This window comes from Montipora foliosa, chromosome 9 (genome assembly GCF_036669935.1).
Source record: "Montipora foliosa isolate CH-2021 chromosome 9, ASM3666993v2, whole genome shotgun sequence".
NCBI lineage: Eukaryota > Metazoa > Cnidaria > Anthozoa > Scleractinia > Acroporidae > Montipora > Montipora foliosa.
In genome coordinates this window covers 29,824,397-29,845,917 of record NC_090877.1, presented here as the reverse complement: position 1 = coordinate 29,845,917, position 21,521 = coordinate 29,824,397, and the positions used below count along the sequence as shown (strand labels likewise).

General features: G+C 35.7%; 1 protein-coding gene across 1 annotated transcript; it reads left to right on the top strand.

Annotated features, from left to right (window-relative positions):
- The first annotated feature begins 5,123 nt into the window (after window positions 1-5,123).
- On the top strand, window positions 5,124-6,611 carry LOC137971697 (uncharacterized). The gene has a single exon (XM_068818476.1). It carries the CDS (start codon window positions 5,124-5,126, stop codon window positions 6,609-6,611), a length of 1,488 nt encoding a protein of 495 aa, XP_068674577.1.
- The last annotated feature ends 14,910 nt before the right edge of the window (window positions 6,612-21,521 follow it).

Genomic DNA, 21,521 nt, shown 5'->3' with positions numbered 1-21,521 from the left:
AAGTTAGAAAATGCCAATTATTACGTACTTAGAACTCTGTTCAATCTACCTAAGTCTATTAGTTACGAGCAGATCTTGTTGCAGTATAATTTAGATTCCATTAAGCATAGGCGCATGGTCCAAGCTCTGGCACTTGTGTACAAAAGCTATCCCAATTATATAAGTAATATGTTTAGAATCAAAAACTGTGTTTACAATCTTCGCGGCAATGGTAGCAGACTCGATCAGCCGGCCACCAATACTGGTTTTAAACACAGATCTTTTTCGTATATTGCGTACCGCCTCTGGAACAAGATACCTTTGCATGTTAGGGAGGCCCCAAATCTCAAGAATTTTATGGCCAAACTAAAGAAACTTAAGTTGAACCAGGACGAGTGTCGTTGTAATTTCTGCTCTAATTAGATGCTATTATAAATTTATAGTATGGATAGGTAATTTTATTATAGATTCTTAGTCTAGTATTTTCTTAATCTATATACTAATGTAGATACACGTACATTTTTGTAACGAGTCTTTTTTAGGCTCATCAATGTCACGTGCTGAAATAAAGTTTTTCAGTTTTCAGTTTCAGTGGTCTAGGAAGACGTGTTGGGCGTAAAGAGAACCACAAACACTCAAAATTAGGATCTTCGATGTCTGGCCTACGCTTAGCGGAAATATCATCAGATATAAATACACAAATTCCGCCACCACGGTGGACAGATCGGTCTTTACGGAAGATTTTATACCCATTAATAGATATAAGACCGTTTGATATGTCATCTCTCAACCATGACTCCGTTACAGCAACAACGTCTGCAGAATAAACAAGTAGGGTTGCAGTAGGGTTGCAGGCATATGTATTACAGGTATAAGAGGCGTTAAATCCTTGGTGTATTACTTAGCTCTGACTGGTTCATTATTTTGTAATTGGTTCCTATATAAAGGCACAAATCTTTAGAAGAAACCAGTTCATTTCAATTCCACGATCTGGCAAGATGAGCAGACCTTGCTCCCAGCTAAACAGTAAAGCTATTAGAGATAAGGCAGAATGCGAAGTCGTAGCAAGAATAGAAAAATTGTGTTCAGTTGTTGCTTTTAAGTGCGTTTGGCGAGTTGACGACGAGGAAATCGACAATGCATGGAACTGGAATATTCAACGTGCCCTGAGAAAACTGAATTACGCAGTCTATCGTGGTGAGGTCTACAAGATGACAACCAAATCGCAGTTTACCTATCAGTACCTCTGCAACATGAAAACCTTCCTTAACAATTGAATGGGGGACGAAGCTTTTAAAGATCGCCTTGTTCAGCATATACAGCGAGTACTACCCATTCTCAGCGAGCCCGAGAGTTCAGTCATCCCACAGCTGAAAGTCAACAGAGACTTCATTGAGGTTCAGGGGGGATGGCTTTGGAGCTTTTCTGCTGGATCATTTGTTCAGGGGATTCTTTCAGAATCTCAGGTGAGGCGATTGTAACCATTTCATAATACTAACAATCTTTCACTTGTTCTAGTGTTTTTCTTTTTAAATTATTTTTACGCTTTTTCTGTTTTTGAGGGTTAAAATGACCTCAAGATCTCCGAACAAGCCAAGAACAATGATTTACACCGTGATTACATGGGAAAAGAAATTGGGAAATGCTACCCCCTCTTCTCGTGATTCACAATTAAGTATTAAATCCTTTTTTTATTGAATTTTTTAAACAGAAAGGCGTCGTAACTACCAGAGCATTTGTGGACTTTGACAGACTCAAAGACCCCAAACCCAACTATTGTGAGGAAATTCTGAAGAACTGTCTTTCAGAGGACAAAGTGCAACAGTTCTGTGCAGATTTCTAGCATTATTGCGCCCAAAGAAACACAAACAGCCTGTACCGTGTGCGATTGGGTCGACAGATAGTGGAAAGACCAGTCTTTTTGCACCAGTGTTCCAGATCATCCGGCTCAACCGTATTGCAAGGGTAACAAAGCAGAAGAGCTTTAATAAAGCTATGATCGACAGCTGCACAGAGGTGATCTTCCTCGATGAAGCATTTTCAGGCCTTCTTGAAATAGACGACTGCAAAATTCTCTGCCAAGGGGGCTTCACTTCCCACGACGTCAAGTGGAAGAAGGCTGAAGGATTTCATTGCAGTGCGTCCGTGTACACAACCTGTCAAACCGAGTTAGATTTCGGAGCGGATCATAACGAAGCAATGGATAAAAGGTTACACAAATACCAATTCAGAAGCCTGCCACATGTGAATCCAGAAGCAAACGAGTGGCTGAGACAACATGCCATGGATTGTATCGTATGGTCGCAAAAGATCGCTGGCGACATCGAGGACAGTGCCACGCCCGAGCCCGTTGTTACCGAACACGGATTGCCAGAAGAAGACCTCAGAAACATCCTATCCGTATCTCTTATTGACGAGGACATCAAGAACTCGCAGTGCAGTCAGACAAGTGTTCAGGCGATCCATTCCACCCCAGAAAGCGATACAGAGCTTTCAGAAGACAGTGATGCCGATGAAATAGAGAGGCTGCGCTCTGAACATGAAAAAGCCACTGAATGAAGTCTACGTCAACGGTACCTTATGATGCTGCTCACAAACAGAGAGGAGAGGCAAAAAGAAAAAAAGCGTCAGAACACCGCCATACGTAATCGTCGTCTGGCCAGCTGCAAAGCAATGTTGGTGGATCTTGGCGTGGTAGACGATTCAGAGGGGAGCCAGCTTGTAACAGATCCCGACGAACCATTACCTACGCCCTTGGAACGAAAAAAAGAAAAGGCACTTGAAGAAAGACGAAAACAACGAGAGGAGAAACAGCATCGAGAGGAGGAAGAGAAAATAAGAGTAGCGTTTGCAAATCCATGACTATTAGAAATGGAGAAGGACATGGCAGAGCAAATCAGACGATTTGTGCAGAGCCTCTTTTTTCCGTTTATAAAGGAAAGAGATAAAAAAAGAAAGAGATAAAAGAGGCTCTGCTCGCAGGGTGGCCCATAAATTGCTATTTGCAAAATGTTTTGGATTATTGCCGTTTCTGTTACTCCTTCATTGCACGCATTATTATGACATACATATAATTAAGGTTACAAACGCGATCCAACGGTAACAGCTAAAAAGGGAACAATTGTTCCTTAGGAACAGCTGAGAAAAGGACAGAAAATGAGCAATGAAAGCGATGCGCTGCGAAAACACGCAATGTAGAACAAACGTTCCTCTTGTCGCAAAACGAAACGACAAAGCCTTTTGGCAACTCACGAGTAGGGACAAATGCTCTTCAAATAATGACAAAGGATTAACGCGTTATTGGTACAATTTGATTTTAACTCACAGATAAAGGACCAATTTGTTCCGCTCGTGATTCGGAACTCGCGATCGGAACAATTGGTTCCACTTTAACACTAAAGGACCATTTTGTTCCGTATTTTTATAAAAAAAACACGTTCCCATTTTATCAAAAGGAACACAATTTAGGAACAATACTTCTCATATCATCCATTTAAGGTCCAATTTGTTACGCTCGGGATTCGGAACTAGTAGTATACCAAGTGGGGGTTCTGCGGCGGGTGGAGCTGTGTAGCCCTGAAGCTCCACAACCCTAACCCCAACCCTAACCTTAAACCGTAGCCTTTACATCTATCGAACGAACTAACCCTTCATCCAAACGGGTTAAAAATTATTAGTTCACTTTTCGTCTCTTTTTCTCAAAGATCAACATTGCTGTAAAGTAGTTGAAACGCAATAGCACTATTGTCTTCTATCAACAATGACCTGAAAGTCTGATCATAATCGTCACACAAGATTGAACAAATACAAAAGAGGTGTAGTGTTATGGAATCACAAAAGTATCACTAAAGGTTTGTTGTTTAAAGCAAAAGACGATTTTATTTGCATAGATTCGTAATGTAAGAAAATAGACATTTATGTCAAAGGTTGAAGTGTGGGACGTAGAAAAAGTTTCACTTATTAAGACAAAGTGAAAGCCATCACAAATACATGACACAACCATCTCAATAGTGCAAGTGCTGCCTATGAGACGTGGACTTCAATATTTAATAACTTGAACGGAATTGTCACAGTTGATTGCACATATACAAACTGCACAATGAGCTATGTCCACAAGCCTGAAAATGCCAAATTGGCGTCACAATGACAACTAGTTTCATCAAGTTAAATTAGTATCATACCAAGATAAATTCAGACACTGGGGAAACATATGTTAATTTCAACGCGAGTGCTGGCTGAGTGTGGAGCAGTAAAGTAGTTTATGAGTAGCATGGCTTTCATCTGCGATATTTGTGAGAAACAGTTCCTCCAGAAGAGAAATCTTGTGCGACATAAGGAATCTATTCACTATGGAAGTTCTTTTACTTGCCAACGGTGTGGGGATGTCTTTAATCAAAAAGATGCATTGAAGCGCCATATGAAGAAACATTCTTAAGAGAAGACCTACCAATGTCAATACTGTTCTCGCAAGTTCTATCGCCATGATAAGTGTTTGGAACACCAGAAAGTATGCGATTTTGGAAGTTCGAGGAACGCTGAGACGGCAGGAAGCGAAAATATCCGGAAGGAGCAGAAAATGGAGAGCAGAGAGAAAAACAATCGAGAGGGGATGACGCAACGGTCAATGCGACTACGGAGGGGAATGATGTACACTCGGGCGAAGATACTGGTTGTTCTGAGAATCCTTGCGCTATGACGACCGCAATGAAAGACTTTGTGAAAACCTTCAAATTCAAGAGAAACACGACCTCAGGATGTTATTACATGGTAAGAAAAAGTCACTGGTCAATCGCCTAAGCCAAGAACTCAAAACCAAGAGGGGACTCAAGTGGTTCGTCAGTGTTCAAGTTAAGTTAATGAAACGGAAAGCAGATGGTTCTGACGAGATCTCAGGACCTCATCTTCGTAGTCTTTGCATGACAACCTTCAACCATCATGAAATTAAAGAACAACTCGGCGAAGCAAGCGCTTTCTCAACGTATCAGAAGGAAGGAAGTGGTTGGACGCTATCTGAAATCCTGCACCTTGATTTGAACGTGGCTCAGTACAAACCATTGAAAGGTTCTAGTGATCTGCCTTTGCCCAAGAAATAACAGCATAAAAAAGCCATCATTGACGTTGAAAACGAGGATAACAAGTGTTTCATGTGGAGCGTATTGGCGGCCTTACATCCAATTCCCCGCAAATGTAACCCAGAGCGCATTCATCATTACCGACCCTATGTAGATGAAGTGAACGTGGATGGTATCGAATTTCCTGTACCTATCAGTAAGATCCCAAAGTTTGAGAAGCAGAACAAGATTGCCGTCAACTTGTTTGGATTTGAAGAAGGATATTTGTTCCCCGTATACATCACTAACGAACGCGAGTTTCCGGTGCATGTCAACTTGCTGTTGTTTTCAAGAGGGGAGAAACGCCATTACTTTTTAATCAGAAATCTCAACCGCCTACTTTCCAACCAAACAAGGCACAAAGCTCAAATATATTACTGTCCTTATTGTCTACATGGATTTGTTTGGGAGCAGCTACTTGAAGACCACAAGCCACTCTGCAGTCAGCATGGACCTCAGAGGATTGAACTACCAAATGAGGATGATAAGTTTCTCCAGTTTAAGGATTTCCAAAAACAGCTACGAATCCCGTTTGTTATTTACGCTTATTTCGAGAGCCTATCCACCAAGATTCAGTCCGCCCCACCAGTTCCTACCAAATCGTCGACGGAGAAATTTCAGAAATATCGAGCCTGTGGTTTTGCTTACGTAATTGTCTCTCCAAAACCAGAATACTGTAAACCTCCCGTAGTCTATCGCGGAGCAGATGCAGTGGATAAGTTCATAGAAGCGTTACAACAAGAGGAGGAAAGAATCCATACTCTCGTGAAAGAGATTGTTCCTATGCAGTTGACCCCTTCCGAAGAACAAGAATTTCAACAGGCCACTTATTGTCACATTTGTAGAGAAGAACTTGGTGTTGATCGTGTTCTGGATCACTGCCATCTTACTGGTAAATTCAGAGGTGCGGCCCATAACGCTTGCAATTTGAATTTTCAATTCAAGGGTCGAATTCTGATCATTCTTCATAATCTCAGAGGATACGACTCCCATCTTATTATGCAAGGCGCGGGAACGTTCAAGAACAAGACCATTAATTGCATTCCAAACAATATGGAAAAGTATATCTCCTTCTCGATTGGTCACTTAGATTTTCTGGACTCACTTCAGTTCATGACTGCCGCTTGTTTCGAATCTGGCAAAGGAGGGAGCAAAGGAGGGAGCAAAGTACCTGTTGAGAAAAGGCATGTATCCATACGATTATATGGACGATATGAGCAAGTTTCAAGAGCGACAACTCCCATCCAAAGAAGCCTTCTTCAGCCAGCTTACCGAAGAGCATATAAGAGCGATGAAGATTACCAGCATGCACAAATAGTGTTTGCAAGCTTTCAATTGGAAACTCTTGGCGAGTACCACGATCTCTACCTTCTCTCCGACGTATTACTGCTGGCTGATGTCTTTGAAAACTTTCGAAGCGTCTGTTTGAACTACTATGGATTAGACCCCACTCATCACTACACCTCTCCTGGTCTGGCTTGGTCCGCCTGCCTTAAGATGACGGATGTGGAATTAGAATAATTAACCGACCCGGACATGTACTTGTTTGTCGAAGAGGGCATCCGAGGCGGTATTTCCATGATCAGCAATCGTTACGGCAAGGCAAACAACCCATATGTACCTGGCTTTGACTCGACTCAGGACAAGAACTATATCATGTACTTGGACGCCAACAATTTGTATGGATGGGCCATGAGTCAACCTCTCCCAACACACGACTTTTTTTGGTTGACGGAGCATGAAATTGAGGAACTGAATGTCATGTCTATACCCGATGATGGTAAAGAAGGCTACATTCTTGAAGTAGATCTAGAATACCCAAAAGAACTCCACGATCTCCACTCGGATTATCCCCTAGCGCCAGAGACGATGAAAGTGACCCCAAACATGCTGTCTCCCTACTGTCAGCAGTTGGCACAAGACTTGAACCTGGGTGGTGCGCCCGTACCTAAACTGGTCCCAAATCTCTGCGACAAAACGCACTACATTCTTCATTACCGCAACCTGAAGCTGTACTTAGACCTTGGCATGAAGCTAACAAAGATCCATCGGGCACTTGGTTTTGCACAGAGTATGTGGTTAAAGAGTTACATCGACTTCAACACGGAAAAAAGAAAACAAGCGTCCAATGACTGAAAAAGATTTCTTCAAACTTATGAACAATGCGGTATTTGGCAAAACTATGGAAAACTTGCGAAAGCGTGTGAATGTCAACCAACCCAAGCAAACTCAACAAACTTACCGCCTCACCTGCCTTTGATGCCTTCCGTATCTTTTCTGAAGATCTAGCCGCCATCTGTATGAAAAAGACCAACTTAAACCTGAATCGTCTGATTTACGTCGGCCTTACGATTTTTGATCTGTCTAAATACCTGATGTACGATTTCCACTACAATTACATGGTCTCAAAGTACGGACCCCAGGCTAAATTGCTCTTTACAGATACTGACAGCTTGTGCTATGATGTTAAGACAGATGAATTCTACCACGATTTTTTACAAGACCTAGACTACTTTGACACGTCAGAGTACCCAAGAGACCATTTTCTGTACAGTGCGAGGAACAAAAAGGTGCTAGGGAAGATGAAAGACGAGACCCATGGCATACCCCTAGAAGAATTCGTTGGCCTTAGATCTAAAATGTACTCTATCCTATTCACAGAAGACAGCAATCAAGTGGAAAAGAAAACAGCAAAAGGCATTTCAAAGAATGTAACCACGAGAAGATTACAAAACTTGCCTCTTTAAGAAACAAGTTCAAATGGCGCGAATGAATTCGAGTATATTTTTCGAATTTATAACTTTATAACCAATAATGTGAATTTTTCAATAGAGTCAAGTTAAAATGCAAAGTGTTGTGTTGTTCCTTCTCCGAATTTGAAAGTTAAAATCAAAAATAATTTCTAGGTAAAAAAACTGCCAAAAACTATTTTTCACAAAAACGTACGTTTTCAGGCTAAAACAAACGTTTTCCACAACTTTGCACTGTTACATCATTTTTGACCAAATGATAATTTTGATGTAATTACGTTTCTACGATTTTTTCTCCAAAACTGCTCAAATCACTGCCAAGAACCATTTTTCACAAAGACGTACATTTTCAGGCTGAAACGAACGTTATCCACAAATTTCCACCGTTAGATCATTTTTGACCAAATGATAATCTTGATGTAATTACCTTTTTACGATTTTTCCTCCAAAACAGCTCAAATCACTGCCAAATACCATTTTTCACAAAAACGTACGTTTTCAGGCTGATTCAAACGTTTTCCACAAATTTGCACTGTTAGATCAATTTTGACCAAATGATAATCTTGATGTAATTACCCTTTTACGATTTTTTGTCCATAACTGCTCAAATCACTGCCAAAAACCATTTTTCACAAAAACGTACGTTTTCAGGCTAAGACGAACGTTTTCCACAAATTTGCACTGATAGATCATTTTTGACCAAATGATAATCTTGATGAGATTACCTTTTTACGATTTTTCCTCCAAAACTGCTCAAATCACTGCCAAAAACCTTTTTTCACAAAAAGGTACGTTTTCAGGCTGATTCAAACGTTTTCCACAAATTTGCACTGCTAGATGATTTTTGACCAAATGATAATCTTGATGTAATTGCCTTTTCGCGATCTTTTCTCCAAAAGTGCTGAAATCACTGGCAAAAACCATTTTTCACAAAAACGTACGTTTTCAGGTTGATTCGAACGCTTTCAACAAATTTGCACTGTTGGATCATTTTTGACCAAATGAAAATCTTGATGTAATTACGTTTTTACTTTTCTTTTTGCCCAAAACTGCTCAAATCGCTGCCAAAATCCATTTTTTAAAAAAACAACCTTTTCAGGTTGAAACGAACGTTTTCCACAAATTTGCAGTGTTAGATCATTTTTGACCAAATGATAATCTTGATGTAATTACCTTTTCACGATTTTTTGTCCATAACTGCTCAAATAACTGGCAAAAGCTTTTTTTTTTTGAAACACGTACGTTTTCAGGTACCTTTTCAGGCTGAAACAAACGTTTTCCACAAATTTGCGCTATTAGATCATTTTTGACCAAATGATAATGTTGATGTAATTACCTTTTTACGATTTTTCCTCCAAATCTGCTCAAATCACTGCCAAAAACCTTTTTTCACAAAAACGTACGTTTTCAGGCTAAAACGAACGTTTTCCACAAGTTTACATTGTTAGATCATTTTTGACCAAATGATAATCTTGATGAAATTACCTTTTTATAATTTTTCTTCCAAAACTGCTCAAATCACTGCCAAAAACCATTTTTCACAAAAACGTACGTTTTCAGGCTGATTCGAACGTTTTTCACAAATTGGCACTGGTAGATCATTTTTGACCAAACGATAATCTTGATGTATTTACCTTTTTACGATTTTTCCTCCGAATCTCCTCAAATCATTGCCAAATTTTATTTTTTACAAAAACGTACGTTTTCAGGCAGAAACGAACGTTTTCCAGAAGTTTGCACTGTTAGATCACTTTTGACCAAATGATAATTTTCATGTATTTACCTTTTTACGATCTTTTTTCCAAAGCTGCTCAAATCACTGCCAAAAACCATTTTTCACAAAAACGTACGTTTTTAGGCTGAAACGAACCTTTTCCACAAATTTGCACTGTGAGATCCTTTTTGACCAAATAATAATCGTGATGTAATTACGTTTTTACTTTTTTTTTTGCCCAAAACTGCTCAAATCGCTGCCAAAATCCATTTTTCAAAAAAACAACCTTTTTAGGCTGACTCGAACGTTTTCCACAAATTTGCAGTGTTAGATCATTTTTGACCAAATGATAATCTTGATGTAAATACCTTTTTACATTTTTTTTGTCCAAAACTGCTCAAACCACTGCCAAAAACCATTGTTTACAAAAACGTACGTTTTCAGGCTGATTCGAACGTTTTACACAAAGTTGCAGTGTTAGATCATTTTTGACCAAATGATAATCTTGATGAAATTACCTGTTTAGGATTTTTCCTCCAAAACTGCTCAAATCATAGCCAAAATCCTTTTTTCAAAAAAAAAAAACGTTTTCAGGTTAAAACGAACGTTTTCCACAAATTTAAATTGTTAGATCATTTTTGACCAAATGATAATCCTGATGTAATTACGTTTTTACGATTTTTTCTCGAAAACTGCTCAAATCACTGCCAAAAACCATTTTTAACAAAAACGTACGTTTTCAGGCTGATTTGAACGTTTTCCACAAATTTGCACTGTTAGATCATTTTTGACGAAATGATAATCTTGATGAAATTACCTTTTTAGGATGTTTTCTCCAAAACTGCTCAAATCACTGCCAAAAACCATTTATCATGAAAAGGTACGTTTTCAGGCGGATTCAATCGTTTTCCCTAATTTTGCACTGCTAGATCATTTTTGACCAAATGATAATCTTAATGTAATTACCTTTTTACGATTTTTCCTCCGAATTTGTTCAAATCACTGCCAAATACTAATTTTCACAAAAACGTACGTTTTCAGGCTGATTCGAACGTTTTCCACAAATTTGCACTGTTAGACCATTTTTGACCAAATGATAATCGTGATGAAATTACCTTTTTACGATCTTTTTTCCAAAGCTGCTCAGATCACTGCCGAAAACCATTTTTCACAAAAACCTAAGTTTTTTAGGCTGAAACGAATGTTTTCCACAAATTTGCACTGTTAGATCATTTTTGACCAAATGATAATCTTGATGTATTTACCTTTTCACCTTTTTTTTTTGTCCAAAACTGCTCAAATCACTGCCAAAATCCATTTTGCCAAAAAACAACAATTTCAGGCTGATTCAAACATTTTCCACAAATTTGCACTGTTAGATCATTTTTGACCAAATGATAATCTTGATGAAATTACCTTTTTAGGATTTTTCCTCCAAAACTGCTCAAATCACTGCCAAAAACCATTTTTCACAAAAACGTACGTTTTCAGGCTAATTCGAACGTTTTCCACAAATTGGCACTGTTAGATCGATTTGACCAAACGATAATGTTGATGTAATTTCGTTTTTACGTTTTTTTGTCCATAACAGCTCAAATAACTGGCAAAAACTATTTTTTAGAAAAACGTACGATTTCAGGCTAAAACGAACGTTTTCCACAAATTTGCACTATTAGATCAATTTTGACCAAATGATAATCTTGATGTGATTACCTTTTTACGATCTTTTTTCCAAAGCTGCTCAAATCACTGCCGAAAACCATTTTTCACAAAAACGTACCTTTTTAGGCTGAAACAAACGTTTTCCACAAATTTGCATTGTTAGATCATTTTTGACCAAATGATAATCTTGATGTAATTACCTTTTTAGGATTTTTTCTCCAAAACTGCTCAAATCACTGCCAAAATCCGTTTTTCAAAAAAAACAACGTTTTCAGGTTAAAAAGAACGTTTTCCTCAAATTTGCACTGTTAGATCGTTTTTGACCAAACGATAATCTTGATGTAATTACCTTCTTACCATTTTTTGTCCATAACAGCTCAAATAACTGGCAAAAACTATTTTTTAGAAAAACGTACCATTTCAGGCTGAAACGAACGTTTTCCACAAATTTGCACTATTAGATCATTTTTGACCGATTGATATTCTTGATGAAATTCTCTTTTTAGGATTTTTCCTCCAAAACTGCTCAAATCACTGCCAAAAACCATTTTTCACAAAAACGTACGTTTTCAGGCTGATTTAAACGTTTTCCACAAATTGGCACTGTTAGATCATTTTTGACCAAACGATAATCTTGATGTAATTACCTTTTTACGATTTTTTGTCCATAACAGCTCAAATAACTGGCAAAAACTATTTTTTAGAAAAACGTACTATTTCAGGCTGAAACGAACGTTTTCCACAAATTTGCACTGTTAGATCATTTTTGACCAAATGATAATCTTGATGAAATTACCTTCTTACCATTTTTTGTCCATAACAGCTCAAATAACTGGCAAAAACTATTTTTTAGAAAAACGTACCATTTCAGGCTGAAACGAACGTTTTCCACAAATTTGCACTGCTAGATCATTTTTGACCAAATGATAATCTTGATGTAATTACCTTTTTAGGATTTTTCCTCCAAAACTGCTCAAATCACTGCTAAAAACCATTTTTCACAAAAACGTACGTTTTCAGGCTGATTCAAACGTTTTCCACAAATTGCAACTGTTAGATCATTTTTGACCAATCGATAGTCTTGATGTATTTACTTTTTTTACGTGTTTTCCTCGAAAACTGCTCAAATAACTGGTAAAAACTATTTTTTACAAAAACGTACGTTTTCAGGCTGAAACGCACGTTTTCCACAAATTTGCAGTGTTAGATCTTTTTTGACGAAATGATAATTTTGATGAAATTACCTTTTTACAATTTTTTTTTTGTGCAAAACTGCTCAAATCACTGTCAAGATCCATTTTTAAAAAAAACGTTTTCAGGCTGAAACGCACGTTTTCCACAAATTTGCACTGTTAGATCATTTTTGACCAAATGATAATCTTGATGAAATTACCTTTTTAGGATTTTTCCTCCAAAACTGCTCAAATCACTGCCAAAAACCATTTTTCACAAAAACGTACTTTTTCAGGCTGATTCGAACGTTTTCCACAAATTGGCACTGTTAGATCATTTTTGACCAAACGATAATCTTGATGTAATTACCTTTTTACGATTTTTTGTCCATAACAGCTCAAATAACTGGCAAAAACTATTTTTTAGAAAAACGTACTATTTCAGGCTGAAACGAACGTTTTCCACGAAATTGCACTATTAGATCATTTTTGACCAAATGATAATCTTGATGAGATTACCTTTTTAGGATGTTTCCTCCAAAACTGCTCAAATCACTGCCAAAATCCATTTTTCAAAAAAACAACCTTTTTAGGTTGAAACGAAGGTTTTCCACAAATTTGCACTGTTAGATCATTTTTGACGAAATGATAATCTTGATGAAATTACCTTTTTAGGATGTTTTCTCCAAAACTGCTCAAATCACTGCCAAAATCCATTTTTAACAAAAACGTACGTTTTCAGGCTGATTCGAACGTTTTTCACAAATTGCCTTTGTTAGATCATTTTTGAGCAAACGATAATCTTGATGTAATTACCTTCTTACGATTTTTTCTCGAAAACTGCTCAAATCACTGCCAAAAACCATTTTTCACAAAAACGTACGTTTTCAGGCTGATTTAAACGTTTTCCACAAATTTGCACTGTTAGATCAATTTTGACCAAACGATAATCTTGATGTATTTACCTTTTCACGTTTTTTTGGTTTAAAACTGCTTAAATCAGTGCCAAAAACCATTTTTTACAAAAACGTACGTTTTCAGGCTGAAACGCACGTTTTCCACAACTTTGCATCCTTAGATCATTTTTGACCAAATGATAATCTTGATGAATTTACCTTTTTACGATTTTTCCTACAAATCTCCTCAAATCACTGCCAAATTTTATTTTTCACAAAAAACGTACGTTTTCAGGCTGAAACGAACGTTTTCCACAAGTTTGCACTGTTAGATCATTTTTGACTAAATGATAATCTTGATGTATTTACCTTTTTACGATCTTTTTTCCAAAGCTGCTCAAATCACTTCCAAAAACACTTTTTCACAAAAACGTACGTTTTCAGGCTGATTCGAACGTTTTCCACAAATTGGCACTGTTAGATCCTTTTTGACCAAATGATAATCTTGATGTAATTACGTTTTTTCTTTTTTTTTGCCCAAAACTGCTCAAATCGATGCCAAAATCCATTTTTCAAAAAAACAACCTTTTCAGGTTGAAATGAACGTTTTCCACCAACTTGCACTGTTAGATCATTTTTGACCAAAGGATAATCTTGATGTAATTACGTTTTTACAATTTTTGCTCCATAACTGCTCAAACCACTGCCAAAATCCATTTTCCACAAAAACGTACGTTTTTCAGGCTGATTCGAACGTTTTCCAAATATTTGCAGTGTTAGATCATTTTTGACCAAATGATAATCTTGATGTAATTACCTTTTTACATTTTTTTGTCCAAAACTACTCAAATCACTGCCAAAATTCATTTTTCAAAAAAAAAAAAGTTTTCAGGTTGAAACGAACGTTTGCCACAAACTTGCATTGTTAGATCATTTTTGACTAAATGATAATCTTGATGAAATTATCTTGTTACGATTTTTCCTCCGACACTATTCAAATCATTGCCAAATACTATTTTTCACAAAAACGTATGTTTTTAGGCTAAAACGAACGTTTTCCACAAATTTGCACTGTTAGATCATTTTTGACCAAATGATAATCTTGATGAAATTACCTTTTTAGGATTTTTCCTCCAAAACTGCTCAAATCACTGCCAAAATCCATTTTTAAAAAAAACAACGCGTTCAGGTTGAAACGAACGTTTTCCATAAATTTGCACTGTTAGATCATTTTTGACCGAATGATAATCTTGATGAAATTCTCTTTTTAGGATTTTTCCTCCAAAACTGCTCAAATCACTGCCAAAAACCATTTTTCACAAAAACGTACGTTTTCAGGCTGATTCGAACGTTTTCCACATTTTTGCTTTGTTAGATCACTTTTAACCAAATGATAATCTTGATTTATTTACCTTTTTACCTTTTTTTTGTCCAAAACTGCTGAAATCACTGCCAAATTCAGTTTTTCAAAAAAACAATTTCAGGCTGATTCAAACATTTTCCACAAATTTGCACTGTTAGATCATTTTTGACCAAATGATAATCTTGATGAAATTACCTTTTTAGGATTTTTCCTCAAAAACTGCTCAAATCACTGCCAAAATCCATTTTTTAAAAAAACAACGTTTTCAGGTTAAAACGAACGTGTTCCTCAAATTTGCCCTGTTAGATCATTTTGGACCAAATGATAATCTTGATGTAGTTTCGTTTTTTACGGTTTTTCCTCCAAAACTGCTCAAATAACTGGCGAAAACTATTTTTTACAAAAACGTACGTTTTCAGGCTGATTCGAACGTTTTCCACAAATTTGCACTGTTAGATCATTTTTGACCAAATGATAATCTTGATGTAATTACCTTTTTACGATTTTTTCTCGAAAACTGCTCAAATCACTGCCAAGAACTATTTTTTAAAAAAAACGTACGTTTTCAGGCTGAAACGAAGGTTTTCCACAAATTTGCACTGTTAGATCATTTTTGACCAAATGATAATCGTGATGAAATTACCTTTTTACGATCTTTTTTCCAAAGCTGCTCAGATCACTGCCAAAAACCATTTTTCACAAAAACCTACGTTTTTTAGGCTGAAACGAATGTTTTCCACAAATTTGCACTGTTAGATCATTTTTGACCAAATGATAGTCTTGATGTAATTACTTTTTTAGGATTTTTCCTCCAAAACTGCTCAAATCACTGCCAAAATCCATTTTTCAAAAAAACAACGTTTTCAGGTTGAAACGAACGTTTTCCACAAATTTGCACTGTTAGATAATTTTTGACCAAATGATAATCTTGATGTAATTACCTTTTTACGATTTTTTCTCCAAAACTGCTCAAATCACTGCCAAAAACCATTTTTCACAAAAACGTACGTTTTCAGGCTGATTTAAACGTTTTCCACAAATTGGCACTGTTAGATCATTTTTGACCAAACGATAATCTTGAGGTAATTACCTTTTTACGATTTTTTGTCCATAACAGCTCAAATAACTGCAAAAACTATTTTTTAGAAAAACGTACTATTTTAGGCTGAAACGAATGTTTTCCACAAATTTGCACTGTTAGATCATTTTTGACCAAATGATAGTCTTGATGTAATTACTTTTTTAGGATTTTTCCTCCAAAACTGCTCAAATGACTGCCAAAATCCATTTTTCAAAAAAACAACGTTTTCAGGTTGAAACGAACGTTTTCCACAAATTTGCACTGTTAGATCATTTTTGACCAAATGATAATCTTGATGAAATTACCTTTTTAGGATTTTTCCTCCAAAACTGCTCAAATCACTGCCAAAAACCATTTTTCACAAAAACGTACGTTTTCAGGCTGATTCGAACGTTTTTCACAAATTGGCACTGTTAGATCATTTTTGACCAAATGATAATCTTGATGTAATTACCTTTTTACGATTTTTTCTCGAAAACTGCTCAAATCACTGCCAAAAACCATTTTTCACAAAAACGTACGTTTTCAGGCTGATTCGAACGTTTTCCACAAATTTGCACTGTTAGATCATTTTTGACCAAATGATAATCTTGATGTATTTACCTTTTCACGTTTTTTTGGTTTAAAACTGCTTAAATAACTGGTAAAAACTATTTTTTACAAAAACGTACGTTTTCAGGCTGAAACGCACGTTTTCCACAAAGTTGCACCCTTAGATCATTTTTGACCAACTGATAATCTTGATGTAATTACCTTTTTCGATTTTTCCTCCGAAACTGCTCAAATCACTGCCAAAATCCATTTTTAACAAAAACGTACGTTTTCAGGCTGAAACGAACGTTTTCCACAAATTTACACTGTTGGATCATTTTTGACAAAATGATAATGTTCATGTAATTACCTTTTTACGATTTTTTCTCGAAAACTGCTCAAATCACTGCCAAAAACCATTTTTCACAAAAACGTACGTTTTCAGGCTGATTCGAACGTTTTTCACAAATTGGCACTAATAAATCATTTTTGACTAAATGATAATCTTGATGTAATTACGTTTTTACTGTTTTTTTTGTCCAAAACTGCTCAAATCGTTGCCAAATTCCATTTTTCAAAAAAACAACGTTTTCAGGTTTAAACGGACGTTTCCGACAAATTTCCACTGTTAGATGATTTTTGACCAAATGATAATCTTGATGTAATTACCTTTTTACGATTTTTTTTCCATAACTGCTCAAACCACTGCCTAAAACCATTTTTCACAAAAACGTACGTTTTCAGGCTGATTCGAACGTTTTCCACAAATTTGGAGTGTTTGATCTCTTTTGACCAAATGATAATCTTGATGTAATTACGTTTTTACATTCTTTTTTGTCCAAAACTGCTCAAATCATAGCCAAAATCCATTTTTAACAAAACATACGTTTTCAGGGTGAAACGAACGTTTTCCACAAATTTGCACTGTTAGATCATTTTTGACCAAATGATAATCTTGATGTAATTACCCTTTTACGATTTCTCCCCCGAAACTGCTCAAATCACTGCCAAATACTGGTTTTTACAAAAACGTACGTTTTCAGGCTGAAACGAACGTTTTCCACAAATTTGCACTGTTAGATCATTTTTGACCAAATGATAATCTTGATGTAATTACCTTTTTACGATTTTTCCTCCGAAACTGCTCAAATCACTGTCAAAATCCATTTTTTAAAAAAACAACGTTCTCAGGTTGAAACGAACGTTTTCCACAAATTTGCCCTGTTAGATCATTTTGGACCAAATGATAATCTTGATGTAGTTTCGTTTTTTACGGTTTTTCCTCCAAAACTGCTCAAATCACTGCCAAAAACCATTTTTCACAAAAACGTACGTTTTCCGGCTGATTCGAACGCTTTCCACAAATTTGCACTGTTAGATCATTTTTGACAAAATGATAATCTTGATGTAATTACGTTTTTACTTTTTTTTTTTGTCCAAAACTGCTTAAATCACTGCCAAAATCCATTTTTCAAAAAACAATTTCAGGCTGATTCAAACATTTTCCACAAATTGGCACCCTTAGATCATTTTTGACCAAATAATAATCTTGATGTAATTACCTTTTTACGATTTTTCCTGCAAAACTGCTCAAATCACTGCCAAAAACCATTTTTCACAAAAACGTACGTTTTCAGGCTGAAACGAACGTTTTCCACAAATTTGCACTGTTAGATAATTTTTGACCAAATGATAATCTTGATGTAATTACCTTTTTACGATTTTTTCTCCAAAACTGCTCAAATCACTGCCAAAAACCATTTTTCACAAAAACGTACGTTTTCAGGCTGATTCGAACGCTTTCCACAAATTTGCACTGTTAGATCATTTTTGACCAAATGATAATCTTGATGTAATTACCTTTTTACGATTTTTTCTCCAAAACTGCTCAAATCACTGCCAAAAACCATTTTTTACAAAAACGTACGTTTTCAGGCTGAAACGAACGTTTTCCACAAATTTGCACTGTTAGATAATTTTTGACCAAATGATAATCTTGATGTAATTACCTTTTTACGATTTTTTTTCCAAAACTGCTCAAATCACTGCCAAAAACCATTTTTCACAAAAACGTACGTTTTCAGGCTGAAACGAACGTTTTCCACAAATTTGCACTGTTAGATAATTTTTGACCAAATGATAATCTTGATGTAATTACCTTTTTACGATTTTTTCTCCAAAACTGCTCAAATCACTGCCAAAATCCATTTTTCAAAAAAAACCACGTTTTCAGGTTAAAACGAACGTTTTCCACAAATTTGCACTGTTAGATCATTTTTGACCAAATGATAATCTTGATGTAATTACCTTTTTACGATTTTTTCTCCAAAACTGCTCAAATCACTGCCAAAAACCATTTTTCACAAAAACGTACGTTTTCAGGCTGATTCGAACGTTTTCCACAAATTGGTACTTTTACATCATTTTTGACGAAATGATAATCTTGATGTAATTACCTTTTTACAATTTTTTTTTTGTGCAAAACTCCTCAAATCGCTCCCAAAAACCATTTTTTTACAAAAACGTACTATTTCAGGCTGAAACGAACGTTTTCCACGAAATTGCACCCTTAGATCATTTTTGACCAAATGATAATCTTGATGTAATTACCTTTTTACGATGTTTCCTCGAAAAATGCTCAAATCACTGCCAAAAACCATTTTTTAAAAAAACAACGTTTTTAGGTTGAAACAAACGTTTTCCACAAATTGGCACTGTTAGATCATTTTTGACCAAATGATAATCTTGATGAAATTACCTTTTTAGGATTTTTCCTCCAAAACTGCTCAAATCACTGCCAAAAACCATTTTTCACAAAAACGTACGTTTTCAGGCTGATTCGAACGTTTTCCACAAATTTGCACTGTTAGATCATTTTTGACCAAATGATAATCTTGATGTAATTACCTTTTTACGATTTTTTCTCCAAAACTGCTCAAATCACTGCCAAAAACCATTTTTCACAAAAACGTACGTTTTCAGGCTGATTTAAACGTTTTCCACAAATTTGCACTGTCAGATCAGTTTTGACCAAACGATAATCTTGATGTATTTACTTTTTTTATGTGTTTTCCTCGAAAACTGCTCAAATAACTGGTAAAAACTATTTTTTACAAAAACGTACGTTTTCAGGCTGAAACGCACGTTTTCCACAAAGTTGCACCCTTAGATCATTTTTGACCAAATGATAATCTTGATGTAATTACCTTTTTACGATTTTTCCTACAAATCTCCTCAAATCACTGCCAAATTTTATTTTTCACAAAAAACGTACGTTTTCAGGCTGAAACGAACGTTTTCCACAAGTTTGCACTGTTAGATCATTTTTGACTAAATGATAATCTTGATGTATTTACCTTTTTACGATCTTTTTTCCAAAGCTGCTCAAATCACTTCCAAAAACACTTTTTCACAAAAACGTACGTTTTCAGGCTGATTCGAACGTTTTCCACAAATTGGCACTGTTAGATCCTTTTTGACCAAATGATAATCTTGATGTAATTACGTTTTTACTTTTTTTTTGCCCAAAACTGCTCAAATCGATGCCAAAATCCATTTTTCAAAAAAACAACCTTTTCAGGTTGAAATGAACGTTTTCCACCAACTTGCACTGTTAGATCATTTTTGACCAAAGGATAATCTTGATGTAATTACGTTTTTACAATTTTTGCTCCATAACTGCTCAAACCACTGCCAAAATCCATCTTCCACAAAAACGTACGTTTTTCAGGCTGATTCGAACGTTTTCCAAATATTTGCAGTGTTAGATCATTTTTGACCAAATGGTAATCTTGATGTAATTACCTTTTGACATTTTTTTTGTTCAAAACTGCTCAAATCACTGCCAAAATTCATTTTTCAAAAAAAAAAAGTTTTCAGGTTGAAACGAACGTTTTCCACAAACTTGCACTGTTAGATCATTTTTGAGTAAATGATAGTCTTGATGAAATTATCTTTTTACGATTTTTCCTCCGAATTTATTCAAATCATTGCCAAATACTATTTTTCACAAAAACGTATGTTTTTAGGCTGAAACGAACGTTTTCCACAAATTTGCACTGTTAGATTATTTTTGACCAGATGATAATCTTGATGTTATTACGTTTTTACTTTTTTTTCTCCCCAAAATCCATTTTTTAAAAAAAAACAACCTTTTCAGGTTGAAACGAACGTTTTGCACAAATAATAATCTTAATGTAATTACCTCTTTATATTTTTTTTGTCCAACACTGCTCAAATCACTGCCAAAATCGATTTTTCAAAAAAAAAACCGTTTTCAGGCTGATTCAAACGTTTTCCACAAATTTGCAGTGTTAGATCATTTTTGACCAAATGATAATCTTGATGAAATTACCTTTTTAAGATTTTTCCTCCACAACTGCTCCAATCACTGCCAAAATACATTTTTTTAAAAAGACAACCTTTTCAGGTTGAAATGAACGTTTTCCACCAATTTGCACTATTAGATCATTTTTGACCAAATGATAATCTTGATGTAATTACGTTTTTATGATTTTGTCTCCATAACTGCTCAAACCAATGCCAAAAACCATTTTCCACAAAAACGTACGTTTTCAATCTGATTCGAACGTTTGCCACAAATTTGCAGTGTTGATGATGTAATTACCTTTTTACATTCTTTTTGTCCAAAACTGCTCAAATCACTGCTAAAATCCATTTTTCAAAAAAACAACGTTTTCAGGTTGAAACGAACGTTTTCCACAAATTTGCACTGTTAGATCATTTTTGACTAAATAATAATCTTGATGAAATTACCTTTTTACGATTTTTCCTCCGAAACTCCTCAAATCACTGCCAAATACTATTTTTTCAAAAACACGTACGTTTTCAGGCTGAAACGAACGTTTTCCACAAGTTTGCACTGTTAGATCACTTTTGACCGAATGATAATTTTGATTTATTTACCTTTTTACGATCTTGTTTCCAAAGCTGCTCAAATTACTGCCAAAAACCATTTTTCACAAAAACGTACGTTTTCAGGCTAAAAGGAACGTTTTCCACAAATTTGCACTGTTAGATTACTTTTGACCAAATGATAATCGTGAGGTAATTGCCTTTTTGCGATCTTTTCTCCAAAACTGCTCAAATCACTGCCATAAACCATTTTTCACAAAAACGTACTTTTTCAGGCTGATTCGAACGTTTTCCACAAATTGGCACTGTTAGATCATTTTTGACCAAACGATAATCTTGATGTAATTACCTTTTTACGATTCTTTTTTCCAAAACTGCTCAAATCAC

Excerpts from the sequence above, each read along its gene's own strand:
- LOC137971697 (XM_068818476.1), top strand. The coding sequence starts at position 5,124 with ATGTGGAGCGTATTGGCGGCCTTACATCCAATTCCCCGCAAATGTAAC.